Source organism: Zerene cesonia, chromosome 22 (assembly GCF_012273895.1).
Source record: "Zerene cesonia ecotype Mississippi chromosome 22, Zerene_cesonia_1.1, whole genome shotgun sequence".
In the NCBI taxonomy this organism is placed as follows: domain Eukaryota; kingdom Metazoa; phylum Arthropoda; class Insecta; order Lepidoptera; family Pieridae; genus Zerene; species Zerene cesonia.
The window spans coordinates 1,947,390-1,967,159 of NC_052123.1; the positions used below are offsets into that span (position 1 = coordinate 1,947,390).

The 19,770-nt window shown below is 33.8% G+C and overlaps 1 protein-coding gene across 1 annotated transcript in view; it reads right to left on the reverse strand.

Annotated features, from left to right (window-relative positions):
* The window catches only part of LOC119836074 (nephrin-like), a 59,717-nt gene that overhangs the window by 13,892 nt on the left and 26,055 nt on the right, over positions 1 to 19,770 (reverse strand). The window contains exons 4-13 of the mRNA XM_038361288.1: positions 12,469 to 12,582; positions 11,179 to 11,264; positions 10,463 to 10,576; positions 9,483 to 9,604; positions 8,425 to 8,482; positions 7,133 to 7,284; positions 5,328 to 5,472; positions 3,421 to 3,551; positions 2,753 to 2,906; positions 2,331 to 2,425 (exon numbers count right to left, since the gene is read on the reverse strand). Coding sequence (XP_038217216.1) covers positions 2,331 to 2,425; positions 2,753 to 2,906; positions 3,421 to 3,551; positions 5,328 to 5,472; positions 7,133 to 7,284; positions 8,425 to 8,482; positions 9,483 to 9,604; positions 10,463 to 10,576; positions 11,179 to 11,264; positions 12,469 to 12,582 — 1,171 coding nt within the window. The remainder of the gene's footprint in view (positions 1 to 2,330; positions 2,426 to 2,752; positions 2,907 to 3,420; positions 3,552 to 5,327; positions 5,473 to 7,132; positions 7,285 to 8,424; positions 8,483 to 9,482; positions 9,605 to 10,462; positions 10,577 to 11,178; positions 11,265 to 12,468; positions 12,583 to 19,770) is intronic.

Here is a 19,770-nt window from a genome sequence, read left to right on the forward strand (position 1 = left end):
ATTTTAGTAGCAGTAACCTATCTTAAAAAAAAAAAAACTCAAAAAATTTTCATAAAATCTTGTCTACTTTGAGGGTCAAGGAGAAAAAAATTAAAAAAAAAATCTATTAATTCTTCCCTTCAAGTAAGTCATCCACGACCTACGCCCCGTAGGAACAACATTATTTTAATTTAGATTCTCTTGAATTGCGCCGCAAATTCATTGATTTAATATACATGTTTAAAGTTATTAATAATCATATTCATACCGATATGCTTTGTAGATTTTGTTTATATTGCAACGTTCGTATGACTAGGAACACAAAACCCTTTCATATACCTGCCACTCGCCTTTGTACGTCACATAATGACCCAGTCTATAGGTTGTGCCGATTATACAATGAAATAGTCAATAAAAATGACGCTATTGACATATTTTCCAATAGTCTTGACAGTTTTCGTCGCTTAGTCCTTGCTGCTCTGCGTAGCACCTAAGTCGCACTTTTCTCTGATAATTTAGTTTCTGTATGTTTTTGTTGTAATCTTTTTTTTTTTCTGTTTAGATAAAATTTTTTCGTTAAGTTAATCTTGCGCACTAGATAGTAATTTGTGTATCAATAGAATAGATTTATACACAGAACAATATTTGATGTACATTATTACTGCTGCTCTTGTATTAGTGTATAAGTTGTTTGGAAACCAATAAAATAAAATAAAATAAAACTCCAATTTCTAAAACAGAACCATCAAGTAACAGAACCGAAAAACCACCCGAATTAAATACCACCTCCGTTTTAGACACTTCGGTTAAAAATACAAATCAATATAAAATACCTCCACTCCACAGTTTTATTAGTCTAGCATTAATGTGGAAATAAAAGTATATATCCAAATAAAATGCACATTTTTTAATTGTTTACGTTTTACCTTGACCCAACTACGGTAAAGAACGTTCAGATAAAGCTGAATTACGCGACAGGTAAGCGCTTATCGCTTAATTCGCACGCGGAATGTGGCACGCTTGTTAGATATATTTAGTACTTTTATATGGGAATAGAGGGTGCAGACACGGTCTGATAGTTGTTATTTATTCGTTGGTTCGAAAACGAATTATTGACTATGGGGAAGTCATGTTTTAATATAAAAATATATGATTAATATAAAAAGAAATTGCAGCTATAAGTATATTACTAGTTGAGACGCGCGTTTTCACCCGCAGATGACATTGCAAAAGTAAATATTCTCATAACTTGTGTGTTATCCCCACTAATATTATAAATGCGAAAATAACTGTGTCTTTCTGTCTGTCTGTTACGCTTTTACGCGTAAGCCACTGAACCGATTTTGATGAAATTTGGTATGAAGATAGAACTAACCTTGGGAAAGGACATAAGATACTTTTTATATTATTCAAAAAGGGTAGAAGGGTTTGAAATAGGGGATGAAAGCGATAATACCGAATTCCACGCGGGTGAAACCGCGGGCGTAAAGCTAGTTTATTTAAATTTGGAAAATAAATTATTGTTCATTGTTTATTTATTCTGCTACATAAAATACATAAAACGAATAAACAAAAAACTGAATGCCTTCAAATTGTCAGAAATAAACCAAATTTAAACGAAACTACATGGTAGACCCCAGCTTTCAAATAAGAAATGAATCATAAAATTCGGTTCACTTCAAAAAAAAAAACCAATACGAGAATATGAATAAAAAAAAACATTTTTTTAAAAAAACAGTTGTAAACATAGTCGAATTGAGAACATCCTCCATTTTTGGGAACATCGATTAATTAATAAACAACCATCTCCTCATTCACTACTTCTCTAAAACATGCCTTAAATCTGACAGTTTATGCTTTTCCAAAATAGTCCATATGTTAATAACCATAAAGTCCACATTACCCTGTGATATAACGAATTTTATTATTCGACCAAAATGCAGCGGTTAACTTCGACTTTAACACGTATTAATTAGTGATCGCGAATTTGAACTTTGCCCTCTAAACTTGTAGAGTGAAATTGGCTTGTTGGAATATATTAGAACTCGTGAGGTGGTGTTAATTTTCTACGAACGGATCTGATATAAGCCTGTCCCTGCAGTGGGACAGTGGGAACAGATATGATGATGATGATGGACTTATGGATTGCAATGATACCTTGGTGCAGAAATGAAATAATAATATTATAATGCTGAAGAGTTTGTTTATTTGAACGCACTAAACTGAGGAACCAATGGTCCGATTTGAAAAATTCTTTCAGTGTTAGATAGCCCATTCATTCAGGAAGGCTATAGGCGATATATGTACCTCGGGCGAAGCCGGGGCGGACTGCTAGTATAATAGAAACTCACCATAGGATTAGCGTCCACGTCGCACTGTATCGTGACAGTCTCGCCGCGGGCCGCGCGTAACGCAACGCCGTCCTTGCGGGAGCACACTGGGCTGACTGTGCATTATTGTGTCTCAATTATGTATTTATTGGGTAACATTTATATTGTTTAAAAAAAAACACAACACAAAAAGAAAAAAGAAGTTTTTTGCATCAAATATCAATACACATAATACATAATATCTATTGGTATATATATAATTTTTTTCAAAATCCCAATTGAGACAATGAAGAAAAAATAAAATTGCAATGTGAAACAAAGTAAAAGAAAGATGTCTGCCGCGCAGTCTACGCAGCAATTTTTATACCCACGTTACACTTCATATTTTATTTCATACACACACCTACACCCCCCCCCCCCCCATTTTCCCACACCCAACTCACACTTGACATCCAAATGCAGCGGCTCGCTAGTGCCCTCGCCGAGCGCGTTCCTCGCGACGCATACATATGCGCCTGCGCGCTGTCTGCTCACGCGCTGCAGCACCAGACTCTGCCGCGAGACGAGCACACCCCCGCTACCCTTTACGGTTACACCCTGAACGGGAAAGGGTTTATTGGGTGTGTAAGAATGTGTAGAATTACACAGTTACTAATATATACACAAATGTGTGTGTGTGTGTGTGTGTTTACTGTTACATCCTGAATGAGAAAGGGTTTCTTAAATCAATGTTTGATATAATCGGAAATATGTACTGAATGTGTGTGTGTGTGTGTGTGTGTGTGACTGTATACAGTCAAGGTGTGTTATACACATTTGACTGTACAAACCTTACACACCCACACACAAATAGACACACATTCTCAAACCCGACAGGACATTTGGCAACTACAAATACTGTATGTATCGGTGCGTACTTTACTGTTACACCCTGGGTAATTCAACACATTTAGTAAATAAATCGCGTTTAATCGGAAAGTCAAAGTACTAGCTACTGTTTTCGGACGTCTAAATGTCAATAGCGCCACAACAAAAAAATATAAATCCATCAAAAAGTGTACAACATATTTAATATATATTTTTATGCAATATATAAATAACTCATACTTACATTGTAAGTGAAATATACATGATCGTGCGGCGGGTTCGCTCGCACACTGCACTCCAAGTACACGTCAGAACCCTCCATTATATTATCCGCATCTAAGTTGGCACCAAGTTTTAGTTTTGGTATTGGTACATCTAAAGATAAAAGAATATATTTTATGAGTGAGGGTAGTTGTATTATAAATCGTGATCCTGCTTTAGAAATTATAATATATTCAAATGCATGATTTATTTCATAATATTCTAGCTAGGGGGCGAGCGTCTAGTTATATACTAAAACGGAAAAGTAAGTTAAGTCCCGTGTCCCTACTGGTTACTGGTACTGGGGTATGGGGCAAATAATATACATCTATTTCTTAAATCGATTTTTTTTCGGACAAGTAGGTGATCAGCCTTCTATGCCGTGCCTGACCGAGACTTTTTTGTGCGTTCCATCGACCCCAGGACCCTTCGGTTCTACGCTCACGCGTTAACCACTGTACCAAGGAGGGGGTCAAAACGGAAAAGAGGCTGATCGAATCTGTATGAAGGAAATAGCATAGAGAGTATGGCTTAACACGGTTTTTGTAAACAATTGTAATAAAATCTGTGTTAACACACTAAATAAACAGTGACCATATCAAGTAAAAGTAAACGAATGATATTAAAAAATTATACCGTAAAACAAACAAAATATAAATATAAATAACTAAAAATAATATATAATAGCAATAACAATAACAATAATAAGTAAATATATAATAACATAACAATAAATAAATAAATATATAATAACATAACAATTTGTGTCAAACACAACAATATCATGAAAGGAGACTTAGCTACCAACGCGATTATATTCCTATACATAAACGCATCAAAGCTATGAATAAATAAAGATAAACAATGAATATTTACAGTAGAATTTTCAAACAAACTTTTAACTATATTTATTACTTATAAAATACAAAATAACTAATTGTATAAGTTATTCCTTTATATGTATCATGCTATATATACATTTCAGTATTTTACTGTCAATTGATACGTTTTGTGGTTAAGCTAGGACTGAAATATCTAGAAAAAAATAAATAATCGGTCAACGGAAGTGATGTCACATGCATATGCCTCATACCCCGCAAAGATAAACATAAAAAGATCGTGTTCACATTCGAAATTTTAGCATTGGAATTAATATTTGAAAGAAAACTTCCCATTTCGGATATTAAAGATGCTGCGAACAATATGCACTTTAGTAATGTATCCTTAAAAAAAATGCAAGCAAAACCGGGTTATATTGCTAATCATCACACCTCATAGTCCATAACCTTCCAATTATCATTCCCAATTTCACCATTATAACAATGAACGACCACGCAAAAAATCAAAATCTCACTCAATTCAACAGTAAAGAGGACTGGGCTATAAAGAAATGTAAAAATACCCTCATTTTATAGAACCGCAGACCATTTAATACTTTATTTATAGGCGCTTCGAGACACGAAGGGAGCGCCGTCAAACGCACCGCTTTACTAGCTCTCGGGTGAAAAACAAAAGGGATAAATGCACTTAAATGCGGGTATTTTCAAACTTCAAGTTGGAATTCAATATTTCAGATGGAGGGTAGTGCAATATTTATCGTTAGTATAGGAAGCATACGAAATTATTAAATCTCTTCTATTTAATTATGCAATAGCATTTTTGTTATGGCCTGTACCCTCATAGGCCTGTGTCCCGGCGGTGGGCCGATGATGAGATGATGATGGTTGAGAGAGCGATGATGGTGGTGGAGGTGATAATTGTGATGATGATTATGATGATGATAGTGGTAATGATGATGCTTTTAATTTATTTCTATATTTCCTTCTTCGTCTATATTTTCTATAATGTTTTTATTTATTAAAAAAATACCTATAACACCATAATACTCACGTTGGATGTCCATTTGCCAGCCGTCCTCCCTCACAGAGTGCTTGAGGTTTTGCTGAACGGACCTGCACGATATCACTCGCCCCGCGTCTTCCACCGTTGGGACTATTGTTAGTATACTGCTTGTTACGTTACCGTCTGGAGATATCTAACGAGATAAATATATATTTGAATATATTAATAAATAAAAAATAAATAAACGCGCGATGAAATTGTATTGTTGTATAGAACTCGAGCGGAAAAGGTGCCAAAAAGACATGATAATTCGATTTATTTATTTATGTAAATTATATAAATATGACAGTAAATTTAATTATTTATACAATTTTTCAATTTACTTTAATACTTCCTTGTGCTGCCAACAAAAATACAAAACCAAAATTTAAGCATAAAAAGAAGATACAGCACAGAAGGCGGCCTATAACTTTAAAATTATCTCTAACAGGCAACCTTTGCTCTGTGATTGTATGGAATTAGTATCGCAGGGCCGGCTAGCACTTGGCTGATTTTAATCTACCCACATGTTTATGAATTTGGGGATACCAAATACTCTTTGTCAGTCCTGGTCGTTAAATATATTATTTACTTCTAGTATGTCTTAAAACTTCAAACTTCCATGTTGGACCAAAGGAAGATTCTTTTTAACGCGTCCAACGTCGCGGGTAGCACCTAGTCTAGATATCATAAGAATTCTTTATGCTTTAGTAATAAAGATCTTTAGAAACATACGTCGCAAGCACTATAATATACACGCTAATGAAAATAGCGCTGGCAAATAATCTAGATTTTCAGTAAACTAGGTCAAGTTAGACCACTACTTAGTCTGAGGTCGAGTTAAAAAAGCTAGATTTAAAATAAGACCGAAGAATTAATACAATGAAAATGTCGCTAATTTAACGTTTCAATGGGGTCAGGCATCTTCATAGCCGAGCTGGTTTTTCATATTCCGAAATATTATGTATTTCTTCTGAAGAAATTACCAAGAAATGAACGTCTCGAAAAACGGAGAAACGAGTCTAAGAGAGTAATAAAACCTATTGTGGTAAGTAAAGATGGTAAATCAGCTGTTTCGTGACACGGGAGCGAAATTCTCATTTTTGCTACTTAATCCGACATAAAGCGGAAATTACCTACAAAGAACTTTATTATCTACAATTTCTTGTCTTTAATATAGAATTTCTGCAAAGACCGTTTACTACCGGGTTTGGGAATTAATGGAAATAAGTGTACAAAGATTGAGAAACGGTCATATTGATTTAAAGTGGGTCAAAATCGAGTCTACAAGAGTCGGTTACTAACAAGCATACAGGTGAAGCTAATAAAAGCGTGTTAAAACAGCGAGTTAGGATTTTAAAAACAGTAGTTTAAAGCGTATTCATGAAAAAATAAACAAACAAATATAATAAAAAAAACATATTTATCACAAATTTTTCTAAAACAATTACCCATGCAGATCAATGACTAAATCATAATTTTCATACATAATTTATTTATCATTAACTGAAAAGTTCACTAAAAGGAATGATCACTTAAACCAACTGATAAGCAAAACATAACTTATAAGATATTTGTAAAACCGACTAGATTATACAAAAATAATGACATTTCAAATACTAATATACATGTGAATGTACGTTTGTTTGTACCTTTTCCTCATTTCAAGATATAATACTTGAGTCTGGTCATAGTCAGGAAGCTAGACAGTGAATTCGGTTACTTTTTACCGAGGTAAAACATCTATTTCCCATTATAATTTCCTTTGACTATGCGACCGAAAATCTAATTAGTTTTAATTAAGAAATACATACCTTCTCCCTTATAGTATGTAATCGCGTAGCCCCCTTCCACCAGGAAATAGTTGGGTGTGGTCTGGCGCCAACCGCCTGACAGATAAGTTCGACCGCACGCCCCGCTACGAGCGGCCGCGCGCCGCCCACTATCCGGACCCAGAGTGGGTACACTGATAAATGTATAAATATATAAATATATTATACTCTAAATATTCATTTCATATAAACAACATAATACACTAAAAATTGATAAATATTTTTAGATTATAGTAATGTAATTAGTTATTTAAACCTTTCATTAACTTCATTATACATTGAGAAACAATACACATACATAAATAAGTAGACAACAATATCCTATATAGTAATAAGAACAATGGAATAATTTTCATGAAAGATACATAAATTTTCTTGTGTTTGATTTTAGGCGAGTATTATACATTTAGAAATTAAAGACTTTTAAACGGATTTTAAACGACCACGCTCGCTGTAAAATGTTCGAAACGTCGGGTTAAATAATGAATAAATCACGTTTAAAATCTGTTTAAAAGTCATTAATTTCTAAAAGATACATAAAGACACAAAAATTTTAAGGGTAGACGAATAACTATAATGTTTAGCTAGTTGTTGCTTGTTGGCAGCTCACTTGTCCCGCGCGCCTCGAAACGAACGGACGTGCGCCGCCCGCTAATTTACATATTTTATGACAAAAATAACCTCCATGTATATAGAAACATGTGTAAATGTATATTTATCAGTAGATCAAAGAAGGAAAAATATTAAATCGATGCAAACTAATTCCTATCTTTCTTGATTATAAGAGTGTAAAAATGAAGGATACACCCATACGTGTAAAGATATATTACATACATTTGAGGAATAAAATAACGAATAAATTCACCTAGTACATAAAGTCAAAAATTATAACAATCAATATGTTCCCAAAGTGTACTCTGATGAATACGTTCTTTATTTACAGATGAACTGGACCACGCCGAAAACGAGATCATACTTCACGTTAATAGACACAAAGAGAAAAAAAAAATAAAGAAGTTATTATGTCCTTTCTCTTGTATAGTGTGCACTGTCTTCCTTAATTTTTAATTTTAATGCATGTCTTGGATTGCATGGAAGAAATTGCTATTGAGCAATAAAGCCGACCTTTGCACGTCATATCCTATTTTTTCCTTATTTCATTGTTTCATGTGTATGTGTTGTTTCAATAAAGGTTATTTAATTCATTCATTACATTCAATAAAAGATTGAATTAAAACATATGGGTAATAAAAAAATAGGCCAAATAAACTCACAATTCATATCGACAGTTATGTTCTCTGAAAGCGGAGCAATCGAGGGGTCCGTGACAGCCTGCGGAATGAAACGCGGATATTACAATTACAATACAGTTGATGACGAATATTGTACAATATTTGTTTGTATGCATTTATACTTATCACGCTTCACACTAATATTGTATATGTGAAAGTTTGGATGTTTGTCGGTAAATCACACTGAAACTAATGGACGGATTTCGATAAAATTTGGTATAACAGTATACTAATAAAGTAAAACTGTTTTTATTTTTGTTTATCGAACACGCTAATCTCAGAAACTGATGAACCGATTTGACCATCGACGTGAATAATCCTCGAGTGCTAAGACGGAGGCAAAAGTTTTCAATATTTGATATATTAAGCCAAAAATTACAGTCAAATTTACACCCTCCTCTTTTTCGAAATCGGTTGACAAACAGTTTGTAAACATTGTTCGGTAACCCGGCTTCGAATTCTGAAAGTCCTTCGAGTGTGATCTTGTATAGCAAGGCTTATTACATAAATCGAGTGTTCAATAGTATGCTTCGTATAATAGAGAGATTTAAAGAGAATATTCCGTGGATTTTATATGCGGAGTGCGGAAGACAGGGATCCATTAAGTCGGTAGCATGCATCTTCCGATATCCGGCTTTAGATTAAAGGGATATAGCAGATGTAGAGGTTCGTTCTTGCATATTGCACAATAAAGAGCGGAGAATATAGTGTTTTGATATATTTTGTTAGCTGCATAGATGCATACATATATCGCCTACTTGGTATAGGAAACGAAACTGCTTCGGGGTTTTCCCCACATATCTTCCGTCACCGTAGGATTTCTGGGTTAAAAATTATCCCATGTTCTTCTTTGGGTTTCAAACTATCTCTATACCATAGAGATTCATATATATTAATTAAACCCAAGTTGATTCAGTATTCGGTTTACACGTAAAGAAAGGACATACAGACACGCGTTATATGCGAAACTGCGAAGTGAAAAACAAATAAAATTACTTTACATTATTTTGTATATAGGGTTCTTAACTTATACTACCCACCTGGCATGTAAGGGTGGCGGGATACAGATCTCGCTGTAGGGTGAAAGACACAGATGCCCTCGACTCCGAGTTGGCGAGGAGGGCGTGTGATTGCCACCAGGACACTCTAGCAGCTGGACGACCTAAAGCGAACGTGTCTTGAAACTAGAAGCCTATTTGGATATGCCAAACACCCACTTCATATATTTAATTTTTAGTTTTATAGCATTGAAATACTTTTATAAATAAGAATTTTTTTGAAAGAATAGAAAAAATTCGATCACGGGGCGGGATTCGAACCCGCGTTTCTTGCCTAACCGTAGCGACGCCTAATTTCCTCTACTCTTTCGGTTTCATGTGCCTAAGGGGCACCCCACGCCATCTATTGAGATGATTAACCACTTCATATATTTATCCAGATTTCTGATTATGTGGCCACAATTAGTGTAAGCGAATTTTTACGATTATTATGAATAGACAATAGAAAATAAAGTCTGCAAAGGCGGTGTACCATCGATACAATGCGATTAAATCATATTTTATAGATGGAATAGAGATGAATAATCATATGATATTTCATATTGGTCAAAATTTTTCAAAATTACATGTGAGTAATTTGTTTTTGCTTTTAATCTATAACAACGGTGTTCGCGAGCGTGTGTTTGTCACATTTATTAATGCTAAACTACTGGATCTTAATTTGATGTGTCATTTTAACTAAATTCTGTACTTCAAAATTGCAAAAAAATTGCAATGGAGGATTAAATATCGTTAATATTTTGTTTCTATTTGACTACTATGCTAATGTTGATTTTGAATTAGAATAATCATTTGCTTAACTTCCATTCCATTAAACAAAAAAAAATCTTTATTTTGTACTAATATTGACATAAAACAAGGTAACTAATTAATTATCATACATAATATTCTGTAAATTTTTAAATGCGTAAATAAACTCGTATGGATAAATTGGATGATTTTCGAATGAAAGAATGACTCACCACCAATCGCGACACAAGTGAGGTTCACTCTTGTCCCCTCGTCGAACGGTCCCATGGCCCCGCCACGGAATTCTTCTCCATCTTGATCCAGTATGACTAGTCGTTCCGGAGGTACTGTTTAAAAAAACATTTGAATGTTTTATTGGCGCACTAAACTATATAGAAAGACAAATTTAACTGACATCAGATGTGACTAGAAGGCGGTCTTATCGCTACAGCATCGATCTCTTCCAAGCAACCTGGTTCTTAAGATTAATGTTGAAACGCATATATCTCTGTGTAAAAATGTCATCAAATATGTTTCAGTTGCTTCATAGTAAAAGCAACCAAGTTACTTGTGGGTAAATATTTCATTTTGTTTTACACCTATAGTAACATTATCTTCTTAATAATATATGTATATAAATTACGTGTCACTTTGTTTGTCCGACTTACTTGTTAAACTACTCAACCGATTTTCATGAAATTTGCGCACCATGTGCAGTTTGATCCGACTTAAAAGAGGATAGTTTATATTATTTGAATTACGATAAACGACTACCCGGGCGGAGACGGAGCGTACAGCTAGTACACAATATAAAATAATATTGTTGTCTTTGTATTTTGTCGACTACTTAAATTGAAATAAATGACAAAAATATGATAATTTTAAAACATTTTAATTATGTGACTCTATGCCAAAGTTCGCTACAAACATTGATGAAGCTGTTACTTACTTAACACGGTCAAGTTAAGCCTGGTGTTCTTAGTTGGTGATTTAATGAAGTCCACCCGGCATCTGTATTGTCCACTGTCTTCGGGCCTGGAGGAAATTAACATTACTTTTTTTTTATTTCAATATTTATTTGTTTGCGTACGATAACGATTTAAATGTTATGTTCCCACAAAGCTACTCAAGTATAAATTAAATACATTGCACTTCAAATATTCTGTTATATCTTCTTAATAATTATAGAGTTGTGTCAAATAACGCTTAATTTAATAAATTACTGGTATTTAGGGTTTTGTATTTCATTCTACTAATATAATAAATGCGAAAGTTTGTAAGGTTGTTTGTGTTTGTTGCTCTTTCACGCAAAAACTACTGAACCGGTTGCGCTAAAATTTGGTACGTAGATACCAGGACACCTGGAATAACATATAGGAAACTTTTTATGCCGATATTCCTACGGGATACGGACTTACGCGGGTAAAACCGCGGGCTGCAGCTTGTAACTTATATATTATAAGTAAACTTCTATATAAGTAAATGTATATATTTACTATCTTATATGTTATAATAACATACTAGTATCTGACCGTGCCTTATCTCACGTTCTCTATTGAAGCATGTTTAACCTACACGCTTACTAAATTTCAGCCTGATCGGTTAAGCAGTTTTGTATAAAATTGCAACATAAAAACAACAAAAACAAACTTTCGCATTAACTATATCACTGCTATAGGACGTAAGTGGGTATAACAATAAATTTATGTTTTTCTGAGTGGGTGCTATTAAGTTATATCATCCTACTAAACACCCACTCATGACATTATTTATTTATTTTTCATTTATAAGTTTTATCCTAGGTTTTACGACTTCATCAACATTCGGTTTCACAATTCCGTTTGCTTAACTGTATTAGCATAAAACGCATTATTTTGTGTTCTTCATAATAATAAATAATGCAACTACGTTCGTTTGAATCTCGCATGATTGTTAGTAGGACTGTATTTTAGGTGAAAAATCGTAAATTTAATACGAATTTCATCTAAACGAGCGATATGATTAGACTCTCTGAAGACTGTTTTCTTATAGCGAAAGTAGCTTATTAAAACATTCTATAATCAACGGTGAAATAACTTTTGAAATAGTTTCAGTATTTATTTATAATTATTATTGATATAGAGTGAATAAATTAATGAATGATACTTTATTGTACACACCAAAAATAAATAATACAAAATACAAAATATAAATAGAAAATGCACAATATAGACAATAAATTTCTGAATTCCTAATTTACCTTATCTTTGTTAATATCAATATGGCTGGTGTAGTGCTAGTCCTGAAGGACGCTCTGGAACCCAGGGTAGAAGGATCCGACCAATGTGTATCCACGCCATCTCTTGTGTCCAAGCTGTGTATAAAATTGCGAATGATTATATTGTACTTTGTTTCATTACGATTGATACACATTATCATACTATAGTTAGTTTCAAATTATATTATGTTATATAAAAAATTTTGATCACGAGGCGGGATGCGAACGCGTGTTTTTTTGCCAAACCCAGCAACGCCTAGCCTCTCGGCCACCCGTGATCCTGCCACAGTAATCGAATTTCTCCTACTCTTTCGGTTTTATGTGTTTCATGTGTTAATTTTTTTTTCTATTCCTTCAAAATTTCTCATTTATAAAGTATTTCAATGCTACAAAAAAAAAATTAAAATTAAATCTTGAGATTCAGTTTGAAATAAACCCAAGATTTACACGATTATTCATTCAATTTGACTTCCTTGAAAAGCGGTTTTAAAGTAACGCCTGAACATTTATAATTTAAAATTAATACATCACATTGAGATAATTAGTATCCATACTCAAAACCAGCTTAGTGCGTTCCTAAATCCTACTGCAATGAAGCTCCGACCTGAATATTAACTCCGTAATCAACCTCTGAGCAGTGACGGCTCATTGGTAAGACTTCGGAACTAAAACCTATAAGTCGGGAGTTCGGGACTAGAGGAGCGGGCAGGAAATAAATGGGTTTTTCAGTTTATCTGCGCCTGTGGATAACAAAACACTGCTCGAAACGGTGAAATAACATCGTGAGGAAACTGACATCCTATCCATTAAATCCATCCAACAATTAAGTGTCGACATGTAAAATCTGCCAACCGACACTCAAACAGCATGGAGTATTATGGCCTGAACCCTCATAGAAAGCCTGTGTCCCAACAGTGGGAACATGTATAGCCTGATGATGATGAATCAACCACGCAGTAATGTTTATACCCATTACGCTACATGCCCTTAAACCATCTTGTTTCGAGACGTGTTTTCATCAGGATGTTTTCTGATGTCAATGTCTAATTGGAAATATCATTCATGCTTGTAACCCTATTTCGACATCACAAACAGGCGCTCAATTAAATTTATTTATCTAGCCCACTGTAAACAACAGCGCAATTTTCTTAAGCAAACAAATTACAATTACAGTCAATTTATTCCATGAGATATACTGCCAACTTAAGCAGCGTCTGTAACATCTCATAACATTTATACATAATGAAGTTACTCTAAAGCGGCGTACTTCCATTTGCATATATATATAGAGAATAGAATAGATTTATACACAGAACAATATTTGATGTACATTATTACTGCTGCTCTTGTATTAGTGTATAAGTTGTTTGGAAACCAATAAAATAAAATAAAAAAAAAAAATAAAAAAAAAAATAAAAAATATGCATCGTTTTATGTGACTTTCATCACGGTAAGAATGTTTAAGAGTTCTTTGTTGACCTTTTAAGATAATTGTTGTATTGTTTGCATTTGTAAGTTTTCCGACCGTAAAAACCCGGGGGAATGTCTTTGAAGATGCTTTATGTCCGAGGGAATTTTGTATTTTGCATGATATTGTTTGGAAGGTTACAAAAAATTGCGTGGCTTTCGTTTTGCTTGTCTTTAAAGGGTATAAAGCTTTACAAAGTATGAGGTTTCCGCCCGCGGCTTCGCTCGCGTAGTCAAAGGGATTTCCCGTGGAAATGAGATGTTTCACCGTGGTAAGAAGTAGCCTTTGTCACTCTAGCCTCATAACTATATCTAAACGTGAAAAAAAGGACAAACGAACACACATTCGCGTTTATGATATGAGCAGCGATTTAAAGATTCAAATCAACCAACTTCAAAAAAGGAGGATGGTTTCGATACGACTGTGTTGTTTTTGTGTTTGTTATCTCATAACCTTCACTGGGTGAACCAATTTTTATGACGATTTTTTTTATAAGAAAGCTGGCGCCTCCAATGTGGTCTCATTTAATAAATTTGGTCTAACGCTGACAATTTCAAAGCGCTTCTGTTCTCTATTTAAAAAATAATCACATGCGTAACGTGTATATATTAGTGTTATTAGATCGTATGTGTATTTATGCTTATATTATATTGTATACCAAAAAGTATACGTCGCATATTAAGGGAAAATAATTATCCACGACTTTTCAATCAAGGGCTTACATTAATAAGTTTCGTAACTGGATATACAAAAAGGCTAAGACCGCCTTTTACGTACATCTGATTACAATAATAATTAATCATAACTTCACATCTGTCTGTGAGTGTGATTTCGGGCTGGAGTCTGACATTTTGAGAGTGATAGGGCTGCCACTTTTGCTTAAATATATTGATGATAAATGATAATATTTTTTATTTATTGGCCATTCCACGCACGCATTCGGGTATACTTGGTAATGGCCAATAACCTATTGAAAGAAAACTATCAAAAAGGCAGACAAATGCAAAGAGAAGTGATGTTCAATAAAACATAATCATGTATATTGGATTGGATGTATTTATGGATACTGGATTGGATGTATTCAATATTGTTATGATACCACGCCATAGGTCAATAATTATTAGATTAACAATTACTTCCTTTAAGTAGTCGACAAAGGCAGATTCAGATATAATCTCCGAAATACCCGTGTGAGGCAATGGAAGTAGATTCTTTGTTCGAGTCTTAACAAAACCTCAAACAAAGAATCTATTTCCATTGCTAACCTTTGATAACTATTATCTATGAATTAATTAATTAACACATTCTTATTCACGCTATAATAGTTTATAATAAAAAAAAATATTTCTAGAACATACTACTGTCAAATCCACATTAAAATATGAACGCAAATAGTATGATATAAAGTAATCTGAACAATTTTGCGTTTATTAGTCCGATGACATGTGTTATCTGCCAACCCGCACTTCGCCAGAGTGGCGGATTATGGCCTGAACCCTCATAGGAGGCCCTATACTATAAGTAAATTAATTGTTCTTCTCAATTAAAAACATACAACGAATATGTCCAATAATTTCATTAAATATAATTAATTATTTAAGACGAGTGGCAGCCCTAACACTGAGTGACACTCGCAGGATTAATGCGCAGTTAATGCTTCGAAGATTTTACGATTATATTAGGTGAGCCTGCGTCTGATGCGACCGGGTTTGTTACACAAAGGAATATTTATGGCTAATCTTTTGTTTATTCTCACTATTAATTACCATGGCTTCGCTCGCATAAATTGTTCCCGGTGAGGTGTGATAAAATCACATACATATACGAGTTGTTAGCTTGTTAGTATGTTAGCTTCATTACAGTCTGTTATTAACCAGTTTAAAGTCTATCAATTTAAAAAACTGGCTTATATTAATTTCCTAAATAAGTTGCTCATTAATATTTAATTTTTTTATGGTTTATATGAACGTTGATTCATCACCAGCCAATATATGTTCCCACTGCTGGGACACAGACCTCCTATGTGGGTTCAGGCCATAAACCACCACGGTGGCCAAGTGCGGGTTGATAAATGTCACATGTCGTCGAACTTTTGATTCTTGGACATGCCGGTTTCCTCACGATGTTTTCCTTCACCGTTTTAAGCAGAGGTGATGTTATCCACATGTGCAGATAAATTGAAAAATCAATCCTTGCGATCTTAAAAGGACAATAAGATAGAACTCATTAAACGATTGTATTGTCACCGATCTTTCATAAGTGTACAATGCTTGGATGAAATCTATCTGTTCAAAGTGGATGGAAATGGATTTTCAAAGAGTCGGTTACATACAAACACACAGGTGACAAAATTAATTAACGAACTTTGATATTGACATAATTTTGTATTGATTACATGTCAGCATAACTGACGAACAGTATACCTATAATTATACTTTACTAGCTTTTGCCCGCGGCTTCGCACGCGTCAATTCGGAGTAGTTTAGTAGATGCTATTATACATATAAACCTTCGTCTTGAATCATCCTATATATAAAAAAAACCCATCAAAATTCGTTGCGTAGTTTTTAAAATTTAAGCATACATAGAGACATAGGGACAGAGAAAGCGATATTGTTTTATGCTACGTAGTGAAGATCTATTTGTAATATGTGTTCCGCAATCATTTGAATTTGAATTCGAAAAGTGTCGTAAAAATTAAAAAAGCTATGGCCATAAAGAAACAATCGATAGATACAAAAACATATAAAAACGGTAGGCACCGAGAAATCATTATATATTAGTGTAGACACACTAGGGCGCTGTTTGTTGGATCATCAAAGCATTGTTTGCAATATATTGTTACATTTTGTCACCAGAAGGTCGCTGAAGGACCCTCGAGGCTTAAATCTAAAGGCTATGACAATGTCCATTTTCCTTTGACACATACGATCTAAGGAAATAGGATAATCTGATCGTTATTTGGGTAGAATGGAAAGTTTCTTTTGTTTTTGATTACAGCGAAGTGTTTGCGAGTTAGGAAATGTGTCGTTCAATAATCCTATTTCCTTTAGAAATTAAAAACTTTTTAACGGATTTTAAACGCGATTTATTCATTATATTATTAACCCGATATCGAACACTTTACAGCGAGCGTGGTCACGGGGAGAATGTACTAATACTAGCGTGAAAATTGAAATCAAACACAAGAAAATACAATCCTACTTCCCACTAATATTATAAATGCGAAATTTTGTAAGGATGTGTGTGTGTTTGTTGCTCTTTCACGCAAAAACTACTGAACTGGTTGCAATGAAATTTGGTACGTAGATAGCTGGATAACTGGAATATCATATAGGCAACTGTTTATCCCGATATTCCTACGGGATACGTACTTACGCGAGTTAAATCGCGGGGCGCATCCCGTAGGAATATCGGGATACGGACTTAGGCGGGTGAAACCGCAGGGCGCAGCTAGTAAGGCGATAGTACTGAACGATAATTTTCACCAATGATGTAAAATTAAATCTCCTTGTGAGGTACGAAGATGTACAAAAGTTAAACCTTTCTGATTTTTTAAATTCTATCATCAGTAAAAGGTCAAACTATTTCTCAGTGACAAACTAAATTATATTAGTTTAGTTTTTATTCCGTTTCAACCCGGGAATGGTAATTATATTATATCTAGCTACTAGTTTTTATATGTTATAGTTAAATATTTTCCACTAAGTAGGAAAGTATACCTGCATATCAGTCTTTCTGTCATTCTGTCTGTATGTCGGTCTCTTCATCAATAAGATTTTTATCCAAAGATATTGGTAAAAACATAATCCTAGGAAAGGTTTAGGTCAATTGTTACCCGGAAATACCAAGGTTTCGGGAATAATGTGGTTAAAAGATAGTGGCTATTTTTTCCCACTGACTACGCGAACGAAGCGGTGGGAAAGAAGCAGAAAGCTATTGAAAATATAACACCAGGAGATTATTCTCATATGCTTCGTGAATAAGATGCTTATACCCAATAAGCAATTATTTTGACGACGGGTATTATAGGATATTTCTAAAAACATTTCGTAGGTTTAGCACATTATGGTTTATCTAGACATTGCTTCTATCAAAGCCTATATCAATCATATCATATGAATGATGAATATGAATGATCATTTCCAATAATAAAGGTTGTAACCTTTTCAGACTATAAAGGAATATAATTGAATGAAATACCTATTTTATAAGAACAATTTTTATGTTTACCTACTATTTTTACTAATATTTTAGATAGGTAACGTTTGTGAGGTTGTAGGGGGGTAATATCTGGATCTACTGAATTGATTTTGAATATTCTTTTAGTAAAAGAAAGCTACATATTCCCGTGTATGATACAGGTTTTAATTAAGGACTAGCGGTCCGCCCCGGCTACGCCCATGTATAGTTATAGCCTTCCTCAATGAATGGGCTATCTACCACTGAAAGAATTTTTCAAATCGGACCAGTAGTTCCTGATTAGTGCGTTCGAACAAACAAACTCCTCAACTTTATAAAGCTGATATTAGTATAAATTTCTCTTTTTTTATTAACAAAATGTGCGGGTAGTTTCATATATATAGTGTTATATATATAGTGCTTAACAATAAAGGGAAGTTAACCTAATATATCTACGATCAAAAATTAATAAAGAAAAGGATGGAAGGAAGGCTGTAGTATGTAGTATAATAAGATAGACAAAAAAAGAGGGGAAAATGGGTTTTACACCGAATTCAACGCGTGAAAAGTTACTAAATATAGTATGTGTTAACAAAGTTAAGCTTACCTAAGTATTACTAAGTTGTCGTGATTGAAACGCAAGCACCCTTGTCATGTTTCTGGCAGAGCGAACTTAGGCTCAACTAAGTTGAAGTTAACAACATGTTAACGTACTCGTTAGAGCGTACATGTTAGGATAATTTGTTTTAACTAATTATAATGACGCAATACCTAGTTTCTAACACTTTTAATTTATCTACGGTAAGTTACAATTTCTTTGGGTTTTTCTTTATAATTTTTGGTCAAATAAGGACCTGCTTAGTTTTATAAACCAAAAACACACTTTAATAATAGAATAAATTAATTGTTTCATTTGCTTGTATATAGAGTATATGAAAGGAAATTATTTTATACCGTCAATCCTAGTCAGGATAATAAGATATAACTCAGTTATTAAATTATTCCATTGTCACCGACCCTTGAGTGTAAAAAGCTTGAATTAAATATATCTATTATTTTCTTGTGTTTGATTTTACGCGAGTATTACTATATTACATACATTATATACATTTAGAAATTAAAGACTTTTTAACGGATTTTAAATGCGATTTATTCAATTATATTAATTAGAGCGTGTTAAAGTATTATCTTACTTCATTTATACAGGCCAAGTGTTTTAAAAGACGATTAATTAGCTATTCACTATATATGTTTGATTCCAATCATATTGTATTGTCAGCTGTATCTCGTTACTTAAATACTAGCTGCGCCCCGCAGTTTCGCCCGAGTAAGTCCGTATCCCGTAGGACTATCGGCATAAAAAGTGGCCTATATGTTATTCCAGTTGTCCAGCTGTCTACGTACCAAATTTCATTGCAATCGGTTCAGTAGTTTTTGCGTGAAAGAACAACAAACACACACCTCATTCACAACACACACCATCCTTACAAACTTTCGCATTTATAATATTAGTAGTATATAAATTGAACACACTTTCATAAACAACACAAATATAAATACGTATACCTAGTCTTGCCATAAATATTGTAATAAAGAAAAAAGAAAATTGTTAACTGCAAATAACATTTATTACT